At 46.0% G+C, this 25,869-nt stretch overlaps 6 protein-coding genes across 6 annotated transcripts; 3 read left to right on the top strand and 3 right to left on the bottom strand.

Moving 5' to 3' along the window:
* Positions 1-1,100: 1,100 nt before the first annotated feature.
* Positions 1,101-1,958, bottom strand: Triagg1_2279 (uncharacterized protein; the record flags this gene model as incomplete). Its single annotated transcript, XM_062896443.1, has 1 exon — positions 1,101-1,958. One exon carries the CDS (start codon positions 1,956-1,958, stop codon positions 1,101-1,103), a length of 858 nt encoding a protein of 285 aa, XP_062758491.1.
* A 1,924-nt stretch (positions 1,959-3,882) lies between these two features.
* Positions 3,883-7,716, bottom strand: Triagg1_2278 (uncharacterized protein; the record flags this gene model as incomplete). Its single annotated transcript, XM_062896441.1, has 3 exons — positions 3,883-7,083; positions 7,137-7,270; positions 7,326-7,716. The coding sequence occupies 3 exons, from the start codon at positions 7,714-7,716 to the stop codon at positions 3,883-3,885; spliced, it is 3,726 nt and encodes a 1,241-aa protein (XP_062758490.1).
* Positions 7,717-8,116: 400 nt separating this feature from the next.
* Triagg1_2277 (uncharacterized protein) lies at positions 8,117-10,519 on the top strand (the record flags this gene model as incomplete). Its single annotated transcript, XM_062896440.1, has 4 exons — positions 8,117-9,001; positions 9,645-9,740; positions 9,801-10,097; positions 10,136-10,519. The coding sequence occupies 4 exons, from the start codon at positions 8,117-8,119 to the stop codon at positions 10,517-10,519; spliced, it is 1,662 nt and encodes a 553-aa protein (XP_062758489.1).
* A 2,687-nt stretch (positions 10,520-13,206) lies between these two features.
* On the top strand, positions 13,207-14,739 carry Triagg1_2276 (CAZyme family GH54 and CBM42; the record flags this gene model as incomplete). The annotated part of the gene is made up of 1 exon (XM_062896439.1): positions 13,207-14,739. The coding sequence occupies one exon, from the start codon at positions 13,207-13,209 to the stop codon at positions 14,737-14,739; it is 1,533 nt and encodes a 510-aa protein (XP_062758488.1).
* A 675-nt stretch (positions 14,740-15,414) lies between these two features.
* Positions 15,415-19,700, bottom strand: Triagg1_2275 (CAZyme family AA3; the record flags this gene model as incomplete). The annotated part of the gene is made up of 8 exons (XM_062896438.1): positions 15,415-15,781; positions 15,906-17,082; positions 17,137-17,385; positions 17,439-17,677; positions 17,742-17,928; positions 17,988-18,319; positions 18,394-18,946; positions 19,040-19,700. 8 exons carry the CDS (start codon positions 19,698-19,700, stop codon positions 15,415-15,417), a joined length of 3,765 nt encoding a protein of 1,254 aa, XP_062758487.1.
* A 4,748-nt stretch (positions 19,701-24,448) lies between these two features.
* Positions 24,449-24,886, top strand: Triagg1_2274 (uncharacterized protein; the record flags this gene model as incomplete). Its single annotated transcript, XM_062896437.1, has 1 exon — positions 24,449-24,886. The coding sequence occupies one exon, from the start codon at positions 24,449-24,451 to the stop codon at positions 24,884-24,886; it is 438 nt and encodes a 145-aa protein (XP_062758486.1).
* Positions 24,887-25,869: the final 983 nt, after the last annotated feature.

Genomic DNA, 25,869 nt, shown 5'->3' with positions numbered 1-25,869 from the left:
TTCGCTGGGGAATCAAAATGTTATCAATTGAGCTCAGTGAGCTTCATCGTAGAACTTTAGCGAGACTCTACAACAAAAACATGGGAGAGATGAAATGAGCAAAAATAAGAAAATATGGCAGCCGTCTCGACCCCGCTCGTATGTGGTTGGATCAGGCTGCAGCTATGTAGATGGAACATATTTGCTGCCCGATGCTCTTATACATACTCTGAGAGAAAATCCTTGTGGGTACTCGACCTATCAAGTAGCCAGCTTACCAGATTCGTGGCCGGCAGTATCCTGATGTGATCTGGAAAGCTTCTAATATTCTTGGAAGTTATCTAACCAAGTTGCAGAATAAGCTGCCTCTTTGTCTGTAGATTAGACTGCGATATTGAGGACATTGCTTAAGTTAGAGCGCTTCATAGAGGTACCATATCAATGTGCAAAGATAACGATCAGTACTTCATTGTTCAATATATTATCAAACCAGTGCATGTTTATATCCAATATCCCGGTAGCCACCTCTTGAGATAAATGGTTACCGGATTCCAACATTAGCTCACTCTAGTTCTCTTGCAAAGTGGTTCGGCGCGCATAGTCTCTGCCCATAAATGTTCATATCCCTGTGGCTTCCTTCAGACAGGTACTTCGTGAGAGCAGTAATTCTTTCCAGACAACCCGTACTAATACGAGCTTGAAGAGCAAATTTTTGTTTCAAATTCTAGTCAGAGAAACACGACAGTCCACAATGTTGAGCACATTCATCTTCACTCCTCCCCTCCATACACCACTCGCTCTCATCACTTCCGGCTTTACCTAGACGCATACAGTCTTCAGTGCGATATGGTCACGATGCTGATTTACTCGATGGTGTCATAGTGCAGGGTGGCTGTTTGCAAATACGCTTCTCGAATGCCGTTGATGATATAGATGGTGATTTTGCGGTTGGAGACGTTGTCAAGGTATTCGGCAATGCCATCAGTGTACGTGATTCTCTGTACATCTAGCTAATTGATGTTGCGGCATATGATAGTAGGGTTCTTAGTTTGGGTGCATCGCTGCTGAAGCAAGGCTGCAGCTGGCAAAACAATACACGTATGTACGAGCGTCGAATTCGCTTACATGTCGGTGACTTCGACATTCATACCCATCATGTCCGTAGCACCATTACTAGGCTGCAGAAATGACTTCACCTCCTCAGCCTCCTTGCGAATCTGATCCCACTGGATGCTCACCAGGTCCGTAAATGTAACGGCATCGGTATCAATGTCGTATCCAATAACTGTGAGAATGTTGTAAATAGACCCAAGATAACCACTTGTCCGCTCACAGAGTTCGACCCACAACCCTGAATTTGCCATGAATTGGTTGCCGCTTTGCAAGTCCTGAGTGCGTTTGATGATCTGATTTCTGAGTTTAACTATTTCAGAGTCCCTTTGCGTTTCAAGCGTGTCGATTTTCGGGCCATTAGTAAGTCCCAAGGTTTGAAACACCGCGAATTGAGGTGGGCGCTTTTGCTTAATCTCCTGATTGTACTGAGCTTCTACGCTCAAGGCTCTGTCTTTCAGCAAAGTAATCTCGCCCTCAAGACGACTTATTTCCTCTCTGGCACACCCATTGAAGTCCATGAAGGCGTTGTTGGCCAGACGTGAATTCTCCATGGCCATTCTGCAAGAGATTAGGGCCTGTTTCTGAAAGGCTGCGCACTGAGCGATCTCTTCCTTTTTTGTGGGCACGCCAGGGATGTTTTTCATCCATTGCTCGGAGACTGATACTAGAGCGAGCGTCTTGTCGAGCATTTCCAGCATGCTGTGTCGAGCGTTTGCCAGAATACCATTCAGCATCCCGCTGCTGGGATGGTTAGAGGAGAATGGCGCCGTGCCGGCCAATAGAGGAACACCAGCGAGAATATTGGAAATGAGTGTTCCGGGATATGCTGAAGGAATTGTGCCCAAGGCACCAGCAGCAGTGGACATGGTTGATGTGAGGCTGGGGTGAAAACGGCAAAAGCGGGCGAACGAATTGAGGGCCCCAGTAACCTCTTCGGTAGGGCTCCGAGACTGGAAAAAAGCTGCGTCGAGGCGAAGATCGTGAGACAAGGCTTTCCCAGCGAGAACAAAGGTCCTGGTATTAGAAACGTGAAAGATGCTGCCTAGTAAGCCGCTGAGGTCCGCAGATTTATCTCCTGTTACGCCGTTTGTGGCAACACCGTTGAAATCGTGACTCAGATTGAGTACCAGTGTCTTGACAATGTCAGGGTTTTGTGATGCAATCTGAGTAGTCCGTCTAATTGCCTGAAAAAGCCTACTAGAGTGATTAATCTGTGGAAGTCGTGTGAGATATTGAGGTTCAAAACTGAAGAACGCAGGCTGTAGTCTTGAGGAGATGGGGTCAGAGCCGAAGAACGCCGAGATGGCAGTTGTATGCCAATACTTTATATCATACTAGGAGTGGAGGGACACTGGAATATTGATCATCTTCTCTCATCTATAAATGCACATTGGACCAATTCTGGGCGCGCCGTATCCGAAGAAGTTAGAGGGGTGTAAGGCATTCCTGGTTCAGCGAACGATCCAAAATTGCCTTGCTCGGGCATATGCACTATTGGCTATGAAGATGCCGCCCCCACGGCTCGTAACCGTCCGCTTCATGGCTAGCTGAGTCTTAGTTCACTATTATCTTGTCCTAATTGTACTTTATTGATTTCGAGGGCCAAAGCTGAGATGCTAGTCCAATATTTCCGAATGGGAGTTGATTCTGAAACTTGATTGGCTCCCGCTATGGACTGAGACTCGATTCCCGGCACGCCAACGACTAGTCGAGGCAATTAGTTTCTGAAATTGAAGCCTTTTCCTTGTCACCCAGAGACGTAGTGCCCGTAGCCTACCTTGCCTGGTTCTGAGCAAGCTGGGCTATTTACTTCGTAGCTGAGGTGGCAAATGTGAGTGATCAGTAAATAGAATCGATAGTTTGTCCAATTTCGGTAGTCATGGTCAGATGACGAGTGACTTTGTGGTATGGAGATTGTCAGAGGTCGGGGCAAACACCAAAAAGTCTTCTTAATGAAGCTCATCTGGCCCTCCATAGTGTGGCAAGAAGGGTTTCATCGCACATAAACCGAGCCATTGCATCATTACACTCTTCAGCGCTTTGAAGCTTATTCTTTGCGTCTCCACAAGAGTCAATCAGAATTGACCAAATACAGCATGATGTAGCATCTAAATAGTTGGTTGACTTCGGCTATAAATACGGGACATGTTGCCCTGGGCGGACTCAAAATTGATAAGAACTAATAAACAGTTGGCGGTCTTTGATGGGGAGATATTGAACAAGTAGATGATTTAGGCAGTTAACTTAACCGGATCTGTTTAATTTACTTCTTAGTGTTTTTATTTTCCTATCGTGGCTTTGAGAGGGAACCTTCTTATGTAAAGAACTTCGTAGTCCGTTTTAGGCCCGCAACTTGAGTTTCTCCTATTAGCATTATCCTAGAAAATTAAAAGGTTTAATCTTAGAAATTTATTAAAGTACATATTTATTTTGAGGGTATCAATCTATGAGACAGTATGTGGCCATTAAATTGATAGGCTAGCTGCCTATAGCATTCTATTAAGTCAACCCTAAGACATCGGAAAGACGGACAGACTGCGCTGTCTTCTATCAGCTTAGCATATACAGAAAAATGCTTAACATTTCACACAGTTTTTTTTGTCAAGAAGATACTTCGTAGCAGAAGATACGAAGTCCATAATTACTACTCACGTACTCATTCAATTCGAAGTCATTCGGCTTCTTGGCGATTGGCGTTCGATATTTTCGTCGGTCATTGTTCATTAAGTATATCGCGAATATATGACATACGAAAGAAGTGTGAGCAAGTTGAGTAGTTCTGAGTATGATTCATGTTTCACTGTCGAAATCCGGAAAGAACCACAGGCCATGCATCGCAAACGAAGCCCAGCAGTACGCTTGTTTATACTGTGCTCCTAGTTCACCGCGTCTCATCTTTCCAACAGTGATGCCCAAGGCTTGGGACAAGTTCACTGCTTGGTCACCGTCTTTGGTGGTGCTTCTCATATACTTCACTTCGTTGTAAAAGGCTTCGCTAAATGCGCGACCTGCAGAGCTTTTGATCGGCCACTGACATCCTAAAACTGAAGTGGCTCCAGCATGAAGCAGAGCTGGAATGATTCCTAGAGGTTCATCTCCGGGAGATAAGTCCTGAGCAGCTGATTCGCAGGCAATGATTGTGAAGTGCACGCCTCCTTGCGGCATAGTAGTGTTGAACATGTCAACAACGGAGAGCTCATCTCTTCCTAGAAGAGGGTTTTCCGCATTGTTATTATCGAAAATGTCCTCTCCATTGCTCAAAATGAGCGATGATTGGAGAACATCTTCATTGCAATAACTTGCATGGCCGTGATAGTGCAACCATGTAGCCGTGGAGGAGGTCTCAACAAAACGCGATTTGGTTACTTCGGGCCCGAGAAAGACATTGCCAGGTAGGATCGTTGAAAGCGATTTAATGTGACTGAATATAAGATTGCGCTCGTCGGCATGAAGGGGCTCTTCATACACTGCGAAAAATGCCGTGGTTTCTTCTATATCCCGTTCTTCGCAATTCCTTGCGGAGGCGCTACGGTCCAGACACTGGCTCATGACCGCCGCGCTTGATGCGTAAACCACCATATTACGCTCAACCAAAGGTCTTTTTTCGATAAATAAGGCGTGTAGCGGTACGTTGTTTAGTTGTCCTGATGGTGAGAGCACTAAAAGATCACCTTCTTCCGAGTAATCTGTGAGCCAGTCGACAAGGGCATTCATCTCCTGGAGCAGACGATTGCCCGTCTTTTTGTTAAGAGGATGTTCAGCCATATCGGGGTATGTGAAGGCCTTAGAAACCCATGCTTCCACCTGAGTAACCGATATAACCAGCTGCTTCGTCCGGGTCATACCGTCTAATGTCCGTACGAAGCATATTATCTGCGGGTTATCCTTGGTATTGGATGACGGAACATACCAGTCGACAAATTTTACTCTTTCTCGAGAAAGATTTGTTCTAGAGAGTGCCATATCAAGACACTCTAGGTCTATTTCCAGATTCAGCGTCGTATTTCTGATTCGTGCAATCTCAGCTAGTGGAGGATACTCTTGAACTCGTTTTCTGATCGAAGTAAGCTCCCGCGCTACAGAGATGTGATTTGCTCCAGGCTCGTTTAGAGCGTCCAAATGTACCTGTTCCGCCTTCAACAGATCACATGCTATTTGATCGCTATTGATTCTCTGCAATAGCTTTTCCGGAACCAATAGTTTTGTGCCGAGAGAGTCTGAGAATGCCCTGGACTTTCCCTTTTGTAGCCATGTCCAAGCTGCAGCCGAGTCGTTGAGACGTAACGCTATGCGGACTCCTAGATTATATATCTTGAGACTCGAATCTTTGGCAACAAGAAGTCTTTTATTCATGAGGGAGGTAAGCCCTTCAATGGGTATGATGCTTTGTCTCATATCGTCGCATATCGTTTCTGTTTTTTGCAATTCATCCATGAATCCACTGAGTAATTCACGCTCTAAATCTTCTGAGATTGTTGGTAATACGTCTGAAAGGAGACTACCAAGAGCTAGAGTGCTGCGAATGATCAACTCAGAGCTGCTGGTTTGTCGCCATTTCTGAAGCGATTTATTCGCTAGGTCCAGAGCGGAATATAGATGTGTTGTGGCTTGGAGTCGTTCTTCTGCAGTGGTAGTTTTATTTTCACCCAGTATTGCCCGGTAGCAAAGCCATTCCTGGAGAGCAGCCCTAGAGTACGCCTGCGCTTTGACCATCGGCGGCACAAATGGCAACTTATCAAGATCGTTGAGATAATCCGTAGATAGTTTCGAACTCTCGAAGAAGTTCTCCTGGCGCATCAGCATGCTGACTTCGAGGTCCACAAGTTCGCTTCGTTTCAGGACATCCGTTTGGCTTGGTAAAAGGTTCTTCACTCTCTCAATCCATGGTTTCTCAGTTGGCGTGGTCTTCAGTTCCGGTTCGTCGGATGCTCTCAAATTCTCCCATTTACCAACCAGTATACACTTTTGGACTTCTCCATCGGTATAGCCGTTTTCAGCGTCACTTTCTATCCACTCTTTTAGAATATCCATAGCTGATGATAGCCACTTGATGTCTTCAGCGGACTTCCTTGGATACTGCTCGGAGATAGAGAGATGACGAAGCCCCAAGATCAAAGCAGCGTCTGAGCAAGCCTTGTAGGATTTTCCAGATTTTGCAATCTCTAGGCTCTCTTCGGCGGCCTTAAGAGCTTCCATATTGTTTCCAAAACTTCCATATATCATTGACATGGTGGTTGCCAGGAGAGAGTGGCTCATTGGATCAACCTCTTTAGGGAGGTTCATGTATTGAGGTTCCAAGGCATTGAGTGCGAAACCATATTCAGACGCATTCAAATTAGCTGAGCCTGCGGCGCGCATCAGAGCAGCGTTTTGCATCATTTCACTGCCCATTTCATCGGCCAACTGCTGCTGGAGTTCGGTCGTATACTTGACTTGCTCGACATAGGCATCAACTGGCACCGAGAGGGCAGTTGTGAGGCATAACATCATCTGCCCATAGTGGTTGACTTCAAAGTACCTTTCCACAAGACCACTTATTTGAACGAATTTTTCTTCGGTCGAAAATGTGTGACCAAAGGAAATGCGAGTAAAATCCAGGTCAATGTTGCCAAAAGTATGGGAAACTTTGTTAAAGAGTTTTTGTGCTTCTTTAAACGTGTCTTCAGCCTTTGAGAGAACCGTATCATCAGAAGATTGAATCTGAAGTTTAAAAATCTCAGCCAAAGTGAGAGCCCTCTCTACATCCCACTTATCGCCGTTCAGAACATTTAAAAAGTTCTGAAGCCGCTGCATTGCTTCCTCTGGGATTTCAATAAGCTGGATCTCGAAGTAGAATAGAGAGGAGGCCTCTTGTAAGCGATTCATAGCCTGCAAAGCTTGTCGTAAAGAAGAAATGGTCGTTAAAGCAGAAGCTTTGGTGGCCGACTCATCAAGCAGGCCATGAACGGCAGCAGCAACCATTATTTTCCAATAGAAAGAGATCATTAATACCTTGAACAGCAAATCAGACTTAGTTATCGCATGTGAATGTATGAGTGACATACTCTGTATTCCGAGATGTGTAATATACTCCCGCCCAACACTGCTATTTCTGGCCCTTCGTTGCTGGAAGTTAGTGGACTTCTATCTTCACTTTTTCTGCGATTTCCAACGAATGTATCAAGTGTGATAGGCTTATCTTAAATGTTACAATCAGCGCTAGTTATCCAGATTGCACTCCGAGACGATCATACCAAGATTCCAAGCAGTGCCAAAGCGTTGCGCTATCTCGAGCGCAGTCTTGACTTTTGAGAATCTCACGACTCGCAATGTGAGGGTACGCAGAAGCTCAAAAGCAACAACGTCTTCATCCTGGTTGGAAAATGCAAAACTTTCGCTCTCGATTTCTGCAGAAGATGGTCCTGGAACATTATTGCAGATATCGGCCGCCAACCGATATTGTCCCTGGGTGAGGTATAATTGGACGGCTTCAATTGCCACGCCCCTCGCGTGTCTAATATCTTCGGGCAACTTTTCAATAAGTAGCGTTGCTTCAGCAAAGTGCCCTATGAAGCGATAACCTCTGATTTTGTGCCTAATGTCCTCAAGTGACGATTTAGCAGGCTCCTTCGGATGGGCTTCCATTTGCTGGTTATTAAAGATTCCGCCTGTGTGTTGAGCGAAACAAATGACTGCTTTACTAGATGGGGTCCACGCTATGGAAGTAGTCAACAGTTGTAAGAAGAGAAATCCTGAGCCCCTCGCATTTTTAGCTATTAGCCACTCAAATCTATAGTAGAAGAGCCTTGCAGTAGCAGCAAATACATTTTTCCACACCTACATGTAGGTACTTATGCAAGGCTGTGGTCATGCGCTGGGATGCGTCGGACTTTTGTTACTGGTGTGGCGGGGCACAGTTGTCTCAATCCTTGGACTCAGAGATAATGTAATAATTTCTCATGTTACACTCAGCCTTCTCCCCTTCTTTCTCATCACCAGATACTACAAATTACATGTTCGTCAGCCGTTTCTGATCATAAGTCCGATGTCAGATACAATAGACCCACCGGCGCTCGGTTTTGAATCCGACTTTGTATTCTCAGATGAAGACGACGGTCTGCTGGGTATTCGGAACGATGAACGTGTGAATCGGTCTCTTGCGACCCAAGATCAAATCGGCAAAACAGGCTACAGTGCCTACGTCCGTCATGTTCAATACGGCGCCTACGAGAATAAATCTGCATGTCTGCTTGGCATTGACTTCGCCTTCCGTTTCCCCCCGAAGGGACTCGGCCGCTTCTCCTCTGCAGAGATCGAAGTCACTTTTGAGAAAGCTTTAAACCCCAGCAAACCCTACTTGCGCTCGACTGATGCCTCATTGGACCCAATTGTTGCCAACTTTGCGCCCAGACAGATACTTGGGCAGACCAAACCGCGAGAGAACCACAGAATATTAGAGATTAGCGCGCCAATCGTCTTTCACACACCCTTTGGCCCGGCTCAGATGTCTGCCAAGTGGTCCCAAGAGACGACTTTCACTGAAGAGGGCCGACTCGAGGTTCATGGTAATTTGGCACAAGATGACGACCATGACGATGGAGCAAATTCAGTCACATGGGACCTCACGGAGAATCCAGTCAGCAAGAACGGTATCCTTCGCTCATTCCGCGGTGTTATTGTCTTGTTTTGTCGCCCTTGCGATGCTTTTTGGATGCGTGTGGCAGTGAAACCTGTGGTAAAATTTGCATTAGATCCCCGGAAATTGTTAACTAAGAGACTTGTGGGCGATAAAGATGAGCCCGTATTGCTTAATGGGCGACAAAGCCTGGGTAACTCGTCATGTTTCGGTTACAACGAGTTTGACGCCGAAGACTTTCCTTGGCTGGATGTGTTGAATCTGCCGCAACCTCTGGGGATTAAAGATGAAGAGGTATCCTAATGGCAGCTATATTGGGAATGAATTTTGAATATCCATAGACATTGATCTTGACAGTACAGAGCAGCATCATTCGTATTCAATGAGACTAGCATCGAACAGGATGTCAACGCTGCGTATCAGGCCCAAACATAGGATGGATAACAATACAGCGGTTACAAGCGACATCGGATTCAACCCTATCAATTATAATGGTAGTCCAATGGCTATTGAATACAAGTTCTAGATTACAGCTGCTTCATAAACTGGCAGGCCCAGATTGCATGCCTTCGTCATGGCCTCGATGTTCTCCGAGTGCGGAAGTGACTTTGACTGACGAGGCAGCTCAACTGTCGGCCCGTAGCGCCGGGGCGGACACTTGTTCTGAAGAGATCCATAGTCCGGAAACAATGAGAAACGAATCGCCAAAGATGGTTGGTCAAAGTAAGTGATCAATCACGGAGTCTAAATGCAGTATAATCCTACCATGAGTAACAACATTTGCCCTAGCTGTTTGGTGCAAACCTGTTCCGTATCATAGACTTCAAAACCCTTATCATCTGCTATTTTTCGATAAATTACATCTCTTATTCACGTATAATCCACTAACACCTCTGTTCTATGATCCGCTTACTTCTTTCTAATAACGCAACCAAAGAGTCACAAAGAACGGCCGTTTGTCGTCTGGCTTGGCCGTCCAAGGCATGAGGGAGGAGAATATCTCTCGGCCTTTCAGAAGAAATTTGACTATGCTGTAGGTCGACTACGTTGCGTTGAATTGCAGTCTAAGATAATTGGCTGATCTAATGTCTAGCAGATCCTCGAAGCCGATGATTGCCAAGAAGTAAAAGAAAAAACCCCGGCTCTAATAGCTAAGCATGGTTCTATTGACGCTTTTCTTGTATCAATGGGCACAATAACGTATGCGCCTTTCGACCAAGATCTTTTCGGTCCATTAGCTTCCGAGTGTGGTATCATCACCTCGTCAAAAGCGGGCTACGATGAGTTTGACGTTGAATGGATAACGAACCAGGGAATCTGGCTTTGTAATACGACCGATGCGATAGTCGAATCAACGTCTAATATGGCTATATTCCTAACTCTCACTGCCGTGCGCAATACGTATCGTACAGAGCAAACGCTCCGCAGCGGTGGACTAACGTTCTGTATCCTACTCACGATATCACGGGCATGACAATCGGTATCGTTGGAATGGGCAAAGTGGGAACGCGAGTAGCGTCAAAGGCGAAGGCTTTCAACATGCGCGTCAAGTACTTCAATCGCCGTCGATTGAGCGATCAAGAGAAGGCATTGTGCGGCGCGTCGTATCGTGACTCTCTACATGCTTTATTGAGCGTGTCGGATATTGTATCGATCAATTGTCCACTCAATGACGATACTCGCAATTCTATTTCCACTGCCGAGTTTGCGGCAATGAAAGACGGCTCGTATTTGGTCAACACCGCACGGAAAGCCATTATCGATGAAGATGCCTTGATCCAGGCTCTCGAATACGGCAACCGCTTTAGTTGAGTGCAGTTAAATTGTCCCATCGGACGAACTTGATCCCCCTATCCCGGCACCATAATGACGATAACCATGAGCCGACTGACATGACGATGAGGCACTACGCTAATCTCGCATTTGTGCTCGGGAAGCTTATCATCACTGGTGTCTTACTCTCAGCTGAAGGTGAGCCTATGTAATCCGCCTGGCGCTAACACGCTGATGGCTAGTTAGAAGAGGATTTAGGAGGTTATTCACGCCAAGAATCAAAATCTTTCCGTTTCGATATTCCTATTTTTAGACACAGTCATCGTGGCTTAAATAGCTGGTATACTAGGGACTCTGCAGCGTCATAATGGCTCGAGTTGTGAGCATTTCCAGTGACGCTAGGAGACTAACCAAACGTCAGCGACAACCCGAAGAGATATGATAGAGAAGCTAGACTAAGATAATTACCGAGACAGGATGTTATGAAAACTTATGAGAGAGCGTCTTTGGTTTCGAATCACCAACCATGCCGATATAACGTAATTACATTACAATAATGTGTACTCTACCAATCACTTGTTCCCCTATACGAGAAAAGGGGAGGGGGGAATCTCACAGGGAACAAGTGCGTATTAGTAATAGATTGGCATTAATCTCTACAAAGCTCACTGTTGAGCTCAAATATCATATGGTAAGGCCAGGTATGGCAACTGAAGAGTTCTCAACTCTCATAACTCTCGAACCGTTCATTGCCTATCTTTCATAAAGAAGGCTTTTATTCTGAATTGACATTGTTACTTCTGTGATCCGGAAGGACCATTTGCAACTTGACAGAATATCGTCGGATACGCACGCGGCTTATATCAATCCATGTATAATACGACATTACGCACTAATGCAATACTATCGCTACGGTTGGATCTCAGGAACCTTGTGACTTTACTTGTGGACCTTGTTAGTTTGTGTTCAAACGTGTGAAGAAGAGAATCATCGTGCGAAGAGAGCAGGGTAACTTTTCTGTGGCTGTAAGCCGACAGAACTGAAAATGGACACCTCCCTAACTAAGTAATTAAGAAGTGGATCTCCTGCCTGAGAAGGAAATCCGCCACAGTTGGTTCCTGATTCTGGGATCAAGTCGTATTAACTGGGTTCCTCGACTGACGTATTTGCAGTGGGAATACGCCTCTTTATTGGAGGTTTACAACATGTCTTTGCCCTAGACTGTTGGCGGACCTTTTCGTTTTGTGTTATTTTGTAACCTATCCGCCATCATGCGACGTATGAGCACGTGTTCGCCCTCGCCATCCGAGGAGACGCTGTCCCAGCTGATCCAGCTAGTTCGGGACTTGTGAATCTAGTCATACGCACACCTGAACTCTGGATCGGCTCTGATGTGGTTGCAATGATTGGGGAAATGGCGCCAAATAGATCGTCTCACAGCGACATCTTTCCCCTCGCTTCGGCTTCGGCAGGGGTTTCCCCACAAGAATGCAACTCTGTGATTCCCGTGAGCAGCAACCAGAATGGAATCACGAGGGATCTGCCCATCCAGAGAACAGGCTGTATGCGCAGCTTCGTCGGCGTCATATTTGAAAAGTCGCTTCTCGGCTTTAAGCACAAATTCCTGAAGCGAGGTCAAGCTTGAAAGGATAATGAAGTGCGGCTCGAATGATGCTCTGACTTGGACATGTGATGGTGCCTCAGGACGGCTTTAATCCCCGACATTAACAAGATTTCCCCACGATGGCAGTGGATACTTGTTTGATCCTTCTTCAGGCAGCGCTGGGAATGTCTGCTGCTATTGGCACGCTTGGTGGAAATTCCCGCACGGGCCAAAATGAGCAAGCCGAAAAGAAGCTATTCGAGTAGCCTGGTGACTAGTGAAGCGGTATTCTGTTTCAAGCGTTGGGGAGGATCTGGTTAATATCGAGTCGGGACTGGGGTAGTCCGTCATAGTCTCCGATGACGCCGGTAGTTGAAAGGAACACCTACAAGTCGATGAACGATGTAAGGGCTAAGTAAAGCCGAATATGTTATGAATCCTTGAGGGGGTTTAACTAGTTTAATCCCATTGAACAGGGTATCTCTTGTGCTTACACCTCTCCTACTTTATGTGGGCTGTATTATCGAAAGTCAAATTACATATCGCAACTCAATGGGTTTTTAGCCGGATTGTTTACTTTTGGTGAGCTCTCTATAAACTCTAAAGTCAGCTTAGTAAACTGCCGCTAAGACACGAACTGAGTAAGAGCTTGTTGATCGATCTTTGATCCGTCTCTGACCCGTGCCTGGGCGGTGACCTCATGCCACGCGTGTCATGAGATCCGGTTTGCCAGATGTTATAGAGCAGCAAACAAGGCACAAGAGCACAATGTATACGGAACTATCTCGGCCTTTCCAGATTAATGTTTAAGACTACTGCAGCCTGCATGGTGAGTTAGATCCTATTTAGAGCAAGGCACGCACATGGGTAGCATTCGCAAACATACGAGTATGCAATACTCTGTCTATAACTACAAGGGCATTCTCCTGCCTCTTTGGTGATAGATGCTATTGCTATTACTCAAAAGAATAGTTTTCATTATGTTTGGTACGGAGCACAGGTGAAAAGGTTAGACATTGTGTCGCTTAAAAACCCAACGATATCGCCCTCTTCCCCAGCAGCAGATCAACATTCTTGTCGATCCATCTCATGGTGACCCTACACAACAACGCTACTTTCTGATATGTTCTCTCGATTGAATCACCGACGCTCTAGCGTCCTTACCTTTGGCCTTGTTGCCAGTGGTTCTCTTGTTGCTGCAGGGCCCTGCGATATCTACGCATCCGGTGGGACGCCATGTGTTGCTGCGCATAGCAGCACTCGTGCCTTATACGGAGCTTATTCCGGGCCGCTATATCAAGTATCACGCGGCTCTGATGGTGCTACAACGAATGTAGGGCCATTGTCTGCTGGTGGTGTTGCCAATGCCGCTGCTCAAGATTCATTCTGTGCTGGCACGACCTGCCTCATCACCATCATCTATGACCAGTCTGGCCGTGGCAACCACCTTACCCAGGCTCCTCCCGGAGGTGCTGCAAGCGGACCTCTCCCTGGTGGCTTTGATAATTTGGCCAGCGCGTTTGCAGCACCGGTTCGGTTGAACGGCCAAAAGGCGTACGGTGTCTTCATCGCGCCTACAACTGGATATCGTAACAACGCCCCTAATGGTACGGCCACGGGAGATGCATCACAGGGCATGTATGCTATCTTTGATGGAACTCACTATAATACGGCTTGCTGCTTTGACTATGGCAACGCTGAGACCAATAGTCGCGACACGGGTAACGGCCACATGGAGGCCATCTACTTTGGCACTGGAGATGGCTCTGGCCGCGGTACTGGCTCCGGTAGTGGTCCATGGATCATGGCAGATCTTGAGAACGGCCTGTTCTCTGGTCTTAGTGCCATTAATAACCCTGCAGACCCGACCATCTCTTCTCGATTTGTCACTGCAGTAGTCAAGGGTGAGCCAAACCAGTGGGCAATCCGTGGAGGCGATGCTGCGTCGGGAACTCTTTCGACATTCTACAGCGGCGCACGCCCTTCAGGTGGCTATAATCCAATGAGCAAAGAGGGTGCTATTATTCTCGGCATTGGTGGAGATAACAGCGATGGCGCCCAAGGCACATTCTATGAGGGCGTCATGACCTCTGGCTATCCCTCAGACAGCACCGAGAATTCGGTTCAGGCCAATATTGTGGCTGCCAAATATGTCTATGACACTTCATTGATGACGAGCGGTCCTGCTCTCACCGTCGGCTCCTCTATCTCACTGAGAGCTACAACTTCTTGCTGCACAACACGCTATATTGCGCATACTGGCGCCACTGTTAACACTCAGGTTGTCTCATCATCTAGCAGCACTGCCCTGAAGCAACAAGCTAGCTGGACAGTCCGTACAGGTCTCGGAAATAGTGCCTGCTTCTCTTTCGAATCCGTTGATACCCCTGGCAGCTTCATCCGACACTCCAACTTTCAGCTTACGCTTAATGCCAACGACAACAGCAAGCTCTTCCATGAAGACGCCACGTTTTGTCCACAGGCCGGCCTCAACGGCCAGGGCAATTCCTTGCGCTCGTGGAGCTATCCTACCCGCTATTGGCGTCACTTCAATGCACTGCTTTATATCGCGGCTAATGGCGGCGAGCACGAGTTTGATTCAACTACGTTGTTCAACGACGACGTGAGCTTCGTGGTCAGCGCTGGCTTTGCTTAATCCTTCAATGCTGCACAGGATTTTTGTGGCATTTGTCTCATTCGCGTTCTAGCAAGTTATATTCTGGCTAGCCTGTTTACTGTCATCTACACGGAAAAGAGGAACATTGTATATAGACACAAAGTCCAGCTTGAACATAGTAGACATTGAATAAACTCTTAGCTTATTTAAGCGACATTTTGCTGATGTTTCAATCTAGATTGAGTGACCTTATGTCGGTTTGAAGTCTTGATGCCCCTATTAATAAGTTAGTTAATCCAGTTCTGCCTACCATATACGCCCATTGTTGTAATGATAATAGTTAGGTTGTGATAGATTATCTTATAAAAACCCAGTTTGTGGTCTTTTGAGTTTGGTCTTGTGCCTGAATCGGTCATTCTTTGCGACTTGAATCTTCGAGGTTTGGCTTGGTCGGCTGTGGCCGCTCGGGTTGAGCTACGGATTGAGTCTCGATTTTGAACTAAATGATGGGGCGTAGCCTTACTCTGACCTAGCTATTGCAGTTTTACCGACCATGTTGATAATAAATATAACCTGCGTGAAACTCCAGTTTATTATAATAAGAACTGTTAATTATATAAATCTCCTTGCTTTTTTTTTCTTCATTAAATATTAGAAACTACAGTGTTGTCGTATTACAAAGCTAACGCATACCCTCTCCTTCATAATCCTGATTCACTCTCTCAGTCCCTTAAAGACTTTCTCAACATGCCGTTGCACTCTTGGGTAAACATCTGTATATGCTGTCGATCCCATCCAAGCATCCAAATGTCCTTTGCCATGGAAGAGCTCTCTTTCGTACCATTGCCTCCCATGGGCATTGCATAGCGTAGTGTACGTGGTATCCGTGTTCTCCGCTGTGAACACCATGTTGGCTGAGCCTGATAGGAAGAGCATGGGAATCCCTTTGAGGCGATCAATGTTCCCTGGCGTTACCAGGCTTGTACCTGGGTTGTTAGTCGTGACTTGTCCAAGACGCCCGCAGTTTGTAAGCCATTTGAGAGATTGCATCGAGGTTCCACCGATAAATCGCTCAAGCTGTCTGTGAGTAGCCTCATTAAGATTCTTGTGAGTCCAGAGTCTTAATACGGCGTTGGAATAGAACGTCTGGTTAGTAAAAGTGTGTTATTGGACTAGGGGTATGTAGTTCCCAAGTATGTACTCACCGACCAAATACCAACTCGCTTCTATGGCAGACAACCGATCTACAAATCTCCTGACGATTGCCAGTGGGGTAGAAACGTAGCATCTGGTTGAAAAGCTGTTGAAGATATCCGTCGCTAGGACTGCTTCGACAGTCCCAGTACGAGCTGACGAGATTGCTGTACACATCCACCGGGAACGCGGAGAATAAGTTATTGATCTTGCCAAACTTAGGGTTCATAAATACCATCGAACAGGTAATTCCACGGATCCAGTCACCGGGGATTGTTCCATCCAAGAGACCACAGGCGAGGGCAAGGGAGCCAGCGCAGTGCGCAATGATATAGACCTTCTCTTCTTCCTTGTTATGAGCATCACTGACTTTCCGAATATGAGCCAAGGCAGCGTAAATATCTCGCCTCGCATCGTACGAAGTGTGTCCTTCTCTAGATATAGCCGTCCGGCCCAGCCTATGAGTGACACAATACACCCTGTAACCGGCCTCGCGAAAGTAGGTAACAGCGTTCTTTTTAATTGTTGGAAGCGCAAATATAGTATGATCAACCGCGGCGCCTGGAATGAATAGAATGGTCGGTGCTGCGGAGGATATTTCCTGCCCATTCTCTCCAATGGGATTCCACATGAGCATTGTTGTCTTGACGCCGTCTGTTGCCTCCAGTGATATCACTTGGGACGCCGCGGTAACACCAGCAGCATGATCTACTGCATTGCCTGGCCATTGCAGACTGCCCAATTTTGAGAAGAGCGGCGTGGCAACCTGGCTGGCAAAGAATGTGAAAAACTTGGCAGCGGATGTAAGCCTTGCCCAGAGTGTTGGCGCGGTTGCCTCAAACGTTTGAAGCTCTTGGAAGAAGTCTGCTGGTTGAATGTGTAGTGTGCCGCGCGCAACTACTGTGGCCTCACTGTTTGTGATTGTCACGAATAGTGTGGATGTTTGCTTCCAGACTTCCCAGATGTTGAGATACGCCGCTGAGTTGACGACCTTGTAACCGTTAAAGTGCAGCTTCGCACCGCTTGGAGATATCATGTCGAAGTTATACGTCAAGTTCGTTGTCTCCGGCTGTCGGGGATCTTGATTGAACAGCTGGAAGGTACCACGATGAACGATGAACGTTCCCCCAAGAGCGCTGCAGCAGAAAGTACCCGTCAAGTTGGCCGAGTGAGAGTTGCTATCAACCACTGTTCGGAATATCTTAGCTTAGATACAACGAGTTGGATGGAGTGAAAACCTACATTCGCTACTGTCCCAGGACTTTACACTGAGAAAGAAGCGCGCAGATTCGCATTGGCTGCGAGCAATATTTGTGGCAATGACAAAGTCACCTACATCTTGCCCAACGTGAACAAATCCTGCCATGACTTCGGAGAAACCAACGCCAGAATAGTTATTCTCGCGGGCTTTGCTGATCGTGTTCGCCAGCTTTTCTATATCTGGCTCTTTCGGCAAAGAGAGCTCTGCGGAGCCGTAGATGTCCAACAGCTCTGCTCAGCTGTTAGTCTGTGAACCTGGAGACAGTTTCGTGGGTGTGACTCACCAATCTTGGTGTCATAGTCTATCGAAATTCCATATTTTTTACCAACCATTTCGACTGATCTTTCAGCAAGGGCTGTTATTGTAGCAAACGGGTTCACACCCATAGCGGCGGGGACGGCAGATCCGTCACACACGACCAAGCCTCGGTGGACTTGGTCTCCATTTCCGTCAAATATCTCTCCCATGCTGTTCGTCACGCCCATTTTGCCAGTTCCATCGGCACTTATTCGAGCTCCCCCTCTGTAGCACTTGTTAGAGATGACCAAAGAAAATGGGGAGATGTAATATTGTGAGTTGGACATACATTGGGTGAACGGTAATCTCTTGAGATCCTAGAAGACTCCAAGCAGGATTGGCAATGAAGTCTCCGCCTACGGCTGCTGTCATTTCTTCTAGGAAATCATGAATACGAGAAACGGATTTGGAACGACCGACGCCGGAATAGCTCAGTACAGGCTTGTCGTCTCTGAGAGTGAGGGATCCTTGACTACCTTTAAAGAAAGTATGTGAGCACTACTATTGTCACCAATTGCTCGTAATCTTCACTTACTATCATGAGACATAATAAGATATACGCCTGTTCTTGATACGCTGCCTTTGGCGAAATACGGCCCGAAAAGTTTGCTTCCCAACCTGGTTGCTGCTTTTGCAAAGGCTTGGGCGAGATGATATGAAGGCTTTATCTGATCTGGCAAGTATTCCAGCATAGGAAACATAAATGGGCCAAGTGCCCGAGGTACCGCGCAATCTTCAATCACGAAACCGTCCAATGGATTTGGTTGATCGCGCAAATCAACCACTGACGTGATACAAGGTCCAACAGGCCGCTCCGGCGTAGAGTGAGGTTGTGCTAGACAGTTGGCTTCGAAATCTGTATTGTATCTGTTCCACAAAATGAGATCAGTCAAACGAACTCTGTGGGCCAACAGAAGAACATGGGCAAAATATTCACTTACGCGAACCCCAACATGTCTCCGTTCCCACTCATTTCTGTCCCAAGATCATCACTCATACTCAGGCCCAGCTGTTTACTACGGAGGAGGATTTCCGTAGTTCCGAGACTACCAGCACCAAAGAAGACCAATTTCTTTGCGTGAACCCACATCAGGTCGTCGTACATACTCGTAAACATCCCACGCTTTTGAGACAACCAAGCAAAGTAGATGATGTATCCGTCACGTCCGGGCGCTTTCGTCACGTACCGCACCTCGCACTCACAGAACATCTCTGCCCCCCAGTTCCATGCGTCACTGAGATAGTTGACTAGGGTAGTAGACTTGCTTCCATCGTTAATGCCGGTGGCGTCCATGCCTGTCAGAGTTGAAGCTCGCATGGAAACTCCAGAAGCATTGGGCCCGTCTTGAAATCGGGTTGTCTGGGGAACGCGATAGAATTTATCTCCAACTCCCTTAAGATCCGCTTGCTTCTTGAGCAAATCTGCCTTGAGAAGATTGGGATATGACGTCGGGTACTGTGCTGGTTCCAGAACATCTCTGGCCCTGTTGTAGTCTATTTAAATGTCAGTCTGAGTTTTGTTAAAGTTCCTTAGTTGGAGGGACACGATATGAATGCCACTTGAGCCAGTAATATCGTAAGGCTTACATTTCGTCCATTCTTTTGCTCCCCTAAGCTCTTCTGGCCATATGTCCATCGACAAAACAGCAGGAGTTGCTTCCAAGAACACGTTCGCATTCAGTAAGCTTGTACCTCCCAGCCCATTGCCCATGTACACGTTTTGCCCGTCCCCGGTGGCGAAATGATATAGTCCAGTAGGGTTCCCGCCGTTCACAAGCGTGCCTGGGATACTCCTCCTATCCCCTGGTGCAAACTCGCCACTTACGCGGATCTCTTTGGCGGCATCAGCGAGAGTTTCGGGAAACTCGCCAGGCCACCTCTCCTTTCCTCTCTCCAAGACGCAAACACTCTGTCTTCCTCTTGCCATACGGCTGGCTGCAACTCCTCCTCCGTACCCGGTTCCAATTACTACAACATCATAAGAGCTTCGCATGAGCTCAACTGGTAGTGAGATTCGGGGGAAAGGGCGACGAGATCGGTGCTCGTGTGTATCCTTTTCAGCAAGCCGAGGAGCCTTTCGCCGGTGATTTCTTTGCGTTGATACGCCATCTAGCTGGCGAAAGCCGTTGTGATCGCGGGCCGAGGAAGAGCTTTGAGAATTCAAGGCCCCGAGGTGATCATCAGCTTTCACAGCTTCGGCCATCTTTTCACCGTTAATTACAACGGCTGGTTTCTTTACACTGGGCATGACGTTCTCAAAGTAATGGTACGTTTTTGCAATAGATTTGAGTAAGATATTATATCACAGATGCTGTTCAAACTCTGAGAAGCAGCCAAGCATAGAAGAAGGAACTGGAACACTCCTGAGCGAGAAGCCATAGATGTTATACTTATACTTGTGAATGCTTCATTATAAAAAGAGAGTATCACATGTCATACGTTAGAGGCCCCCGATATATGTTGTAGTTAATTGAGGAGGTTAAGAACAGCCTGTGAGTGCACTATTGCGTCGTTATTGCGTTGCGATGGAAAATACTACAAAGTTACATCCGTACTACTGTCAGCTTATTATCTCATTGATGGGGGGCTGATGAGCTTTCAGCATTCAGTAAGTAGCAGAGTCTTACCGGCGCGTTATCAACAACGTAAACAAGCTGCTCGTGGAAGCGGAGAAAAGTAAATTTGAAGATACAGTGGGAATTCACCGTGTTGGCTTAAATTCAAGGTTGTTCATAAATGGTTACGCGAATCAGCTCTGATATTTTGACAAACGAATATGAAATCTAGCTCTAGTAATGTGTATCAGTGCCTCATTCCAGCCAGTCTGCCAGTATTAGTCACACTGGCTGCGTCAGCCGCAAAAGCATCAAACGAACTCTTTCTCTCAGCCCCGGTTCTGGAATGTAACCAAATGTTCAGACATGTGATAATGATAAGAAACGACATAAGCTTTATGATGAATTTCCATGTATTAATTGTCTAACCAGTCACTTACTACTTCTGACTGCTGGTGTTGGCACGCAATTGCGTGAGACCTTGCCGACAGATGAGGTACTTGTACTTGAAAATAGATGTCTCTTGAAAGTAAACCTATTTGTGCATATATACCGCACAGCACTCTGCTCTTTCTCATAGTCAATTGACAGACAAGTCAAGCAAAATCACTTTGAAGAATAATGCCTACAAATTGTCCCAGTGTCTGGCGTTCCCAGCCAGGTCAAGAGACAGAGCGTCCACTCGCACACACAGGATCTCCTTGGCACTTGTTCATCTCAGATGTCAAGTTGTTTTTTTCTAATATACTGTATATTCCGTTTATATTTCTACCTCTCTATCCTTGGCCCTCCGGACCGTTGGACGAACTTTATCCCTCATGGGACAACGTCTTTGACATTTCATTGCACTGCATTCTTTTCGTTCTCCAGTTGGCATTTCTTGTAACTCTGCCACTTTTGATATTTAACCCAGTTTCTGTCTATCTCCTTTACATTGCAGCAGTTCTGTGCCTCAATGCACTCATATGCTGGCATTTTAATCGGAGTATTCCCGAGAACGGTTTACCGTCGACAGAGGATGAATACTCGCGACAATGGACTGCTCACGATGATGAGTATTGGATTTTTCTCAACGGAATCTGTGTAGGGTAAGTTGCATTATCTTCTTTGGCAGGAAAAGCATGACGTGAACTAATGTTTTGTTCGGACTTACTCAGAAAGCACTGGCTTCAAAGTAATATTGACCGGCTATCCCGTACATTTCACCGTCCTGTGGTCGGAGTACATAACAAAACGTCAGTTGCGCCCATCATATATATCATTCCATAACCCTAATCTACGGGATTGGAATAACAAATTTTCTAATTTTGATCAGATACGGTGTTGTTTTCGACCTTGTGCAATGCCTAATTCAACGGGCTTTGCTTTATGCCACTTCCGATATCCGAGATTGCTATGTGTTAGTCAAAAAGGCACTCTACCGCCCAGGAGTGAAAAAGGTTGTCCTCATCCTGCACTCCCAGGGTGGCATTGAAGGTGGAATGATACTGGACTGGCTTCTTGATGAAATTCCGCAAGACCTTCTTCAAATTCTCGAAGTTTACACCTTTGGGTGCCTTGCAAACCATTTCAGCAACCCGTCTCGCAGCAGAGTCTCATCTGCTACAGCAGCTCCGGAATCCAAAAGGACAGCACCTCAGGCGACCAACCCGAGGGCTATCTCACATATAGAACATTACGCTAACGCCTATGATTTCGCCAGCAGATGGGGAGTGCTCAACTTTACTGGGATAGACCCCGAGAAACATCTCGAGAACAGATTTATGGGTAAAGTGTTTGTAAATCCCCGGGCAGGCCATCAGCTCAACCAGCATTACCTTGACTCTATTTTCCCACTGGACCCGACCGGACGTGTTACTCGCGAGCCAATTGCTGGAGATTTTATGCAAATGGACTCATCTGCTGAAACACCCGATCGATATGCTGGCCAAGAACAACCCGAATCATGTCTGGCACATTGTGATCAGACCGGTGAACTTGAGACAGCGTTAAACAATACATTGCAGCGAACCGATGTCGAAAAATCAGTGCTGGGAAGCTCAGCCATGGATGGTTCAAGCCATGGTATAAGGAACAACGGGACAGAACAAATGGGTCAAATAAGCAGGTTATGGAAGTATCGGAATGGAGGACGTCCTTAATCACTCATTCATAAATTTCTGGCCTTTCTTATTTCTTAAAAGATTGATTTCGAAGGAACTCGGCCATCTTAATCTATCTATATAGTGTCCATCATTGGAAAATGCAATCATGTAATGTCCCTTTTTCATACAGAGACTGATTAGTAGAACACCTTAACTACTACAGAAGTAGATTACAATCGATCTAGGTCAAATTCACATTCGAGGGCCTCATCCGTGATAAGGGTCATTAGACCCGAGGAAGAGTGCAGCTCGTCAAGTCGAGTCACTTTCATGTCTAGAAGATAATTCATCCAGTGATAGTGTGGCTTTGTAAATCCCAAAGGTTCCTCTCTGTTGATTACGCTATTCGGAGAATGCCGATATAGTAGCTCGAATCATATCAGCGAACTTTTCCTTAAAAGAATAGGCTGATCGCACTATTGGTTCACGGAGCACAATATTACTTGATGTGTGTGGTTCAGCTAGATCTTGCTTATGCGCCCACCCCAGTTAGGGCTTACATTCATCCGTAAAATAAATCAAGCGTTTTCGCCTGGTAAAAGCTTCCAGGGATGAATTATCCCATAGATCTTATGAAACTTGGGTATCTCCAGACAGATGCAGGCGAGCGGTTTACACCAAAGAAGAGGAAAAAGAAAGGAAAAAGATATTCAGACTACATATAAACACACCTATATATCCGTATAATAAGACACCAAAATAAGGGCTCTTGAGCAGTCAAGTATTCTCATGTGCTGCACTTTTCTCCAACCCCAGTGTGTTTGCAAACCATAGGTAAGAAATTAAAGCTACCTAGGACTCTTATACTAGTTACGCCTTCATCAGCTAGCGTGATTGACTTTATCTGTCAAATAGATTAAGACTTTCAGGGGCAAACTTTTTTATGAAGCTTACTTTACTCCGTCAAATTATCCCCAAATAGGAAAATGGTCTGCAAAGAATACCACTAGTTCTTCATAGACTTGAATAAACTTCTAGAACATTAGACTCCTTACACTAAAACCTGTGATGGTGACCTAAAAAAACTTATTTCATGGTGTATCTAGACTTTACAACCCTCATGGCACGATTGTGTAATCCTCCTGTTGAGGGGCTATTGGGGGATATTATGTGTAGAAAATCAACCAGTTTCAAAGTAGATCGTGAAGGAAAAGAGCTGACATGTTCCAAAGTAGACAGGAGTGCTGTGAAAAATGCCAACCAGCCGTGAATTGTCTCTTGACAGTCTTGTGTCAGCGTTTCACATGTTGTTTTCGTCCCGAGGCATGGGAACAATCGGATCATCATTGCATCAATCTCTACCCCACGACAACCGGAACTAATCCGACGACAGCCGGGCACACTTAATACATAAGCATAACAATTATTACTAAGGTATTACGGAGTATACTACTGGACTCCATATCATGAAGTATTCCACTGATATCAATGATCCACAGCCACAACTGACCCAGGACTTCATGTTTCCAAATAGTAGAAATTGGCTACAAGCTAACTACATTACAGCAATTCGTAATGCCTATAGTACTCCCCAGGGCCGAAGCCCTCTCTTCATGAAGCCTGTACGAATGTGTTTGACACTGACCTGTGCCCACAAGATGAGCCCTAGAGTCTTAGCACTGTAAACCTCCCTCTGTTCCGCGAACCTTCAGCTACGATGTAAATAGTACTCCCTTTTAGCATAGTATTAGATAGTGAGCTTCACTGGCGAGTGTGTCGCTAAGCGCCTTATGCCCCACGGGAGGCCCGGCCTGGCGAAGAAATTAGTTAGGCTGCATGGCGTAAAATACACCAAACCAAACCAAATATAGTACTCTCCTCTCTAGCAAATGTCACACTCATAATACCTATTTCTAACTATTATATACAAACTACTTAGGCTTCAGACGCGCACGAGCCAAAGGCGAGTTTACTAGCATGTTTAGATCGTATAGCAATCGTTCAACCTAGTAAAAGGCCACCAATCGGATGGAAAGCTATGACTTTGAAACTGTAGGAAGATGCTTACAGATTCCAAACAACCTAGGAATATACTCCATAAGTCCATGCTACGCGGTAACGCTAAGATATCTGTATATACTATTAGCGAGTTGGCATTCTCACCGCCGGCGAAACAATTTCCGAACCTAACTCAGAATCACCCATATAGATCTAGAACACATGCAGAGCCGCCTATGAAATGTCTATAAAAGATGTACATCTCCTCGTTTACCTCCCGCAATCTTCTAATACATCCATCCTTTCCAGTCTTTCCACCAAAGCATCAAGCATCCTATCAACTGATTTGACAAGAAAACATGCAGTTCTTCTCTAACGCCATTTTCATTTTTGCGGCACTCGCTGCCAGTGCCCAAGCAACGTCCATTTCATGCGTCTCCCGCTGTATTGGACTTGGCGGTGCCACGGGCGGCGGTGTCAACTGCGTTCAAAGCCACTACTTTTCGTGGCAAAACGACGATAGCAGCCTCTGCCTGAGCGTCAACCACAACAGCGTTGTGGAGGGTGAAGCTGGTTCGTGTGCTCAAATCCTGAACCAAGTTCAGGTTCCCAAGCATTGGTCGTCCTACGGAGGCGCCAACTGCAACTCGCTCATCGGATCTCACTGGCAACTCCAGAGCAATGGCTACCTCTCATTCCAAACCGCATCGGACTTTGAAGGCTGCTCGGCTGGCATTCCAAAAGACGCGACCCAGTATTCGCTGGCAAACAGCAAGAAATGCACCCCTCACAAATAAGCTGTTGGGCTACGACCCAAAGCCTTAATGGCTCACAACAGCAAACCTACGGGTAAGCACCACGGAAGAACTATTGGTAGCCGAGCTAATCAGGAATACGTTCATTGTTAGAAGGAACACTGGCGAATGGGATCCTTTTTTAGGAAGATGTTCAGGGAGTGAACATAGGGGAACATCGCATTATATATATTCACTTCTATACACTCATTTGGAATAATTTGGGATGGTCAATTGTTATTATAACAATAGATTGTGTTTACTTGATACTCTCTCTCCTGGTTACGTGACAAGAAATACAATGCCTGAATACCTATCTGGCCTAACCTATCCGCTAATATAGACCAGAACTATCGTTTGTCAATCATAGAGTCGTAGTGAATGCTTATATCGTCTCCAGTAGCGTTGATTTTCTCGCCCCGCCTTTTTAGGATTAGAGTTGGTTTATCTTACAAGGGTCAAGTTCTTTTAGTATCGGTCAATCAAACCCTGCTAAAGCATGAGACGACATAGTAATACGGCACCAAGTGGTTGGTTTTGATTCCCTAGATTACATGGACTATTGTCGCATTTCAACTGGCGTTTGACGGACAGCTAAATTCTGGTTCCGGTCCACTCTATAGTCGTTTCATCGATTATGCTGGGAGGGGAGATGATGCCGCCTCGTTAGCTTAATGAACAAAATGCCTTGACGAGCTAGCGTGTAGAAGTAAAAACTTTCAGAACAGAAACGAATCGAAAGTGGACAGAATTGAATCAGCGAAGATCAAGACAATCCTTCTCTAGGTGAATCTTGGAAGTTGCAAAGACGAGAATTGTTTAACAACCATTGAGCCGCTATCGAAAATGACAACTTTAGCTTTTGAGATGAACTTGCCACTGAAGATGGAGATCTCATCGTGGATCTAGATAAAGTTGGAAGATGCAATCTGTACTTTTTTCTGTAAATGCAATAGGAATTCTTCTAGTAGTTTTCCCTTTGCCAC

This window comes from Trichoderma aggressivum (genome assembly GCF_033847375.1).
Source record: "Trichoderma aggressivum f. europaeum strain CBS 100526 chromosome Unknown scaffold_006, whole genome shotgun sequence".
Taxonomy (NCBI): domain Eukaryota; kingdom Fungi; phylum Ascomycota; class Sordariomycetes; order Hypocreales; family Hypocreaceae; genus Trichoderma; species Trichoderma aggressivum.
The sequence above is the reverse complement of the archived record's forward strand: the minus strand, read 5'-3'. Positions and strand labels throughout refer to the sequence as shown.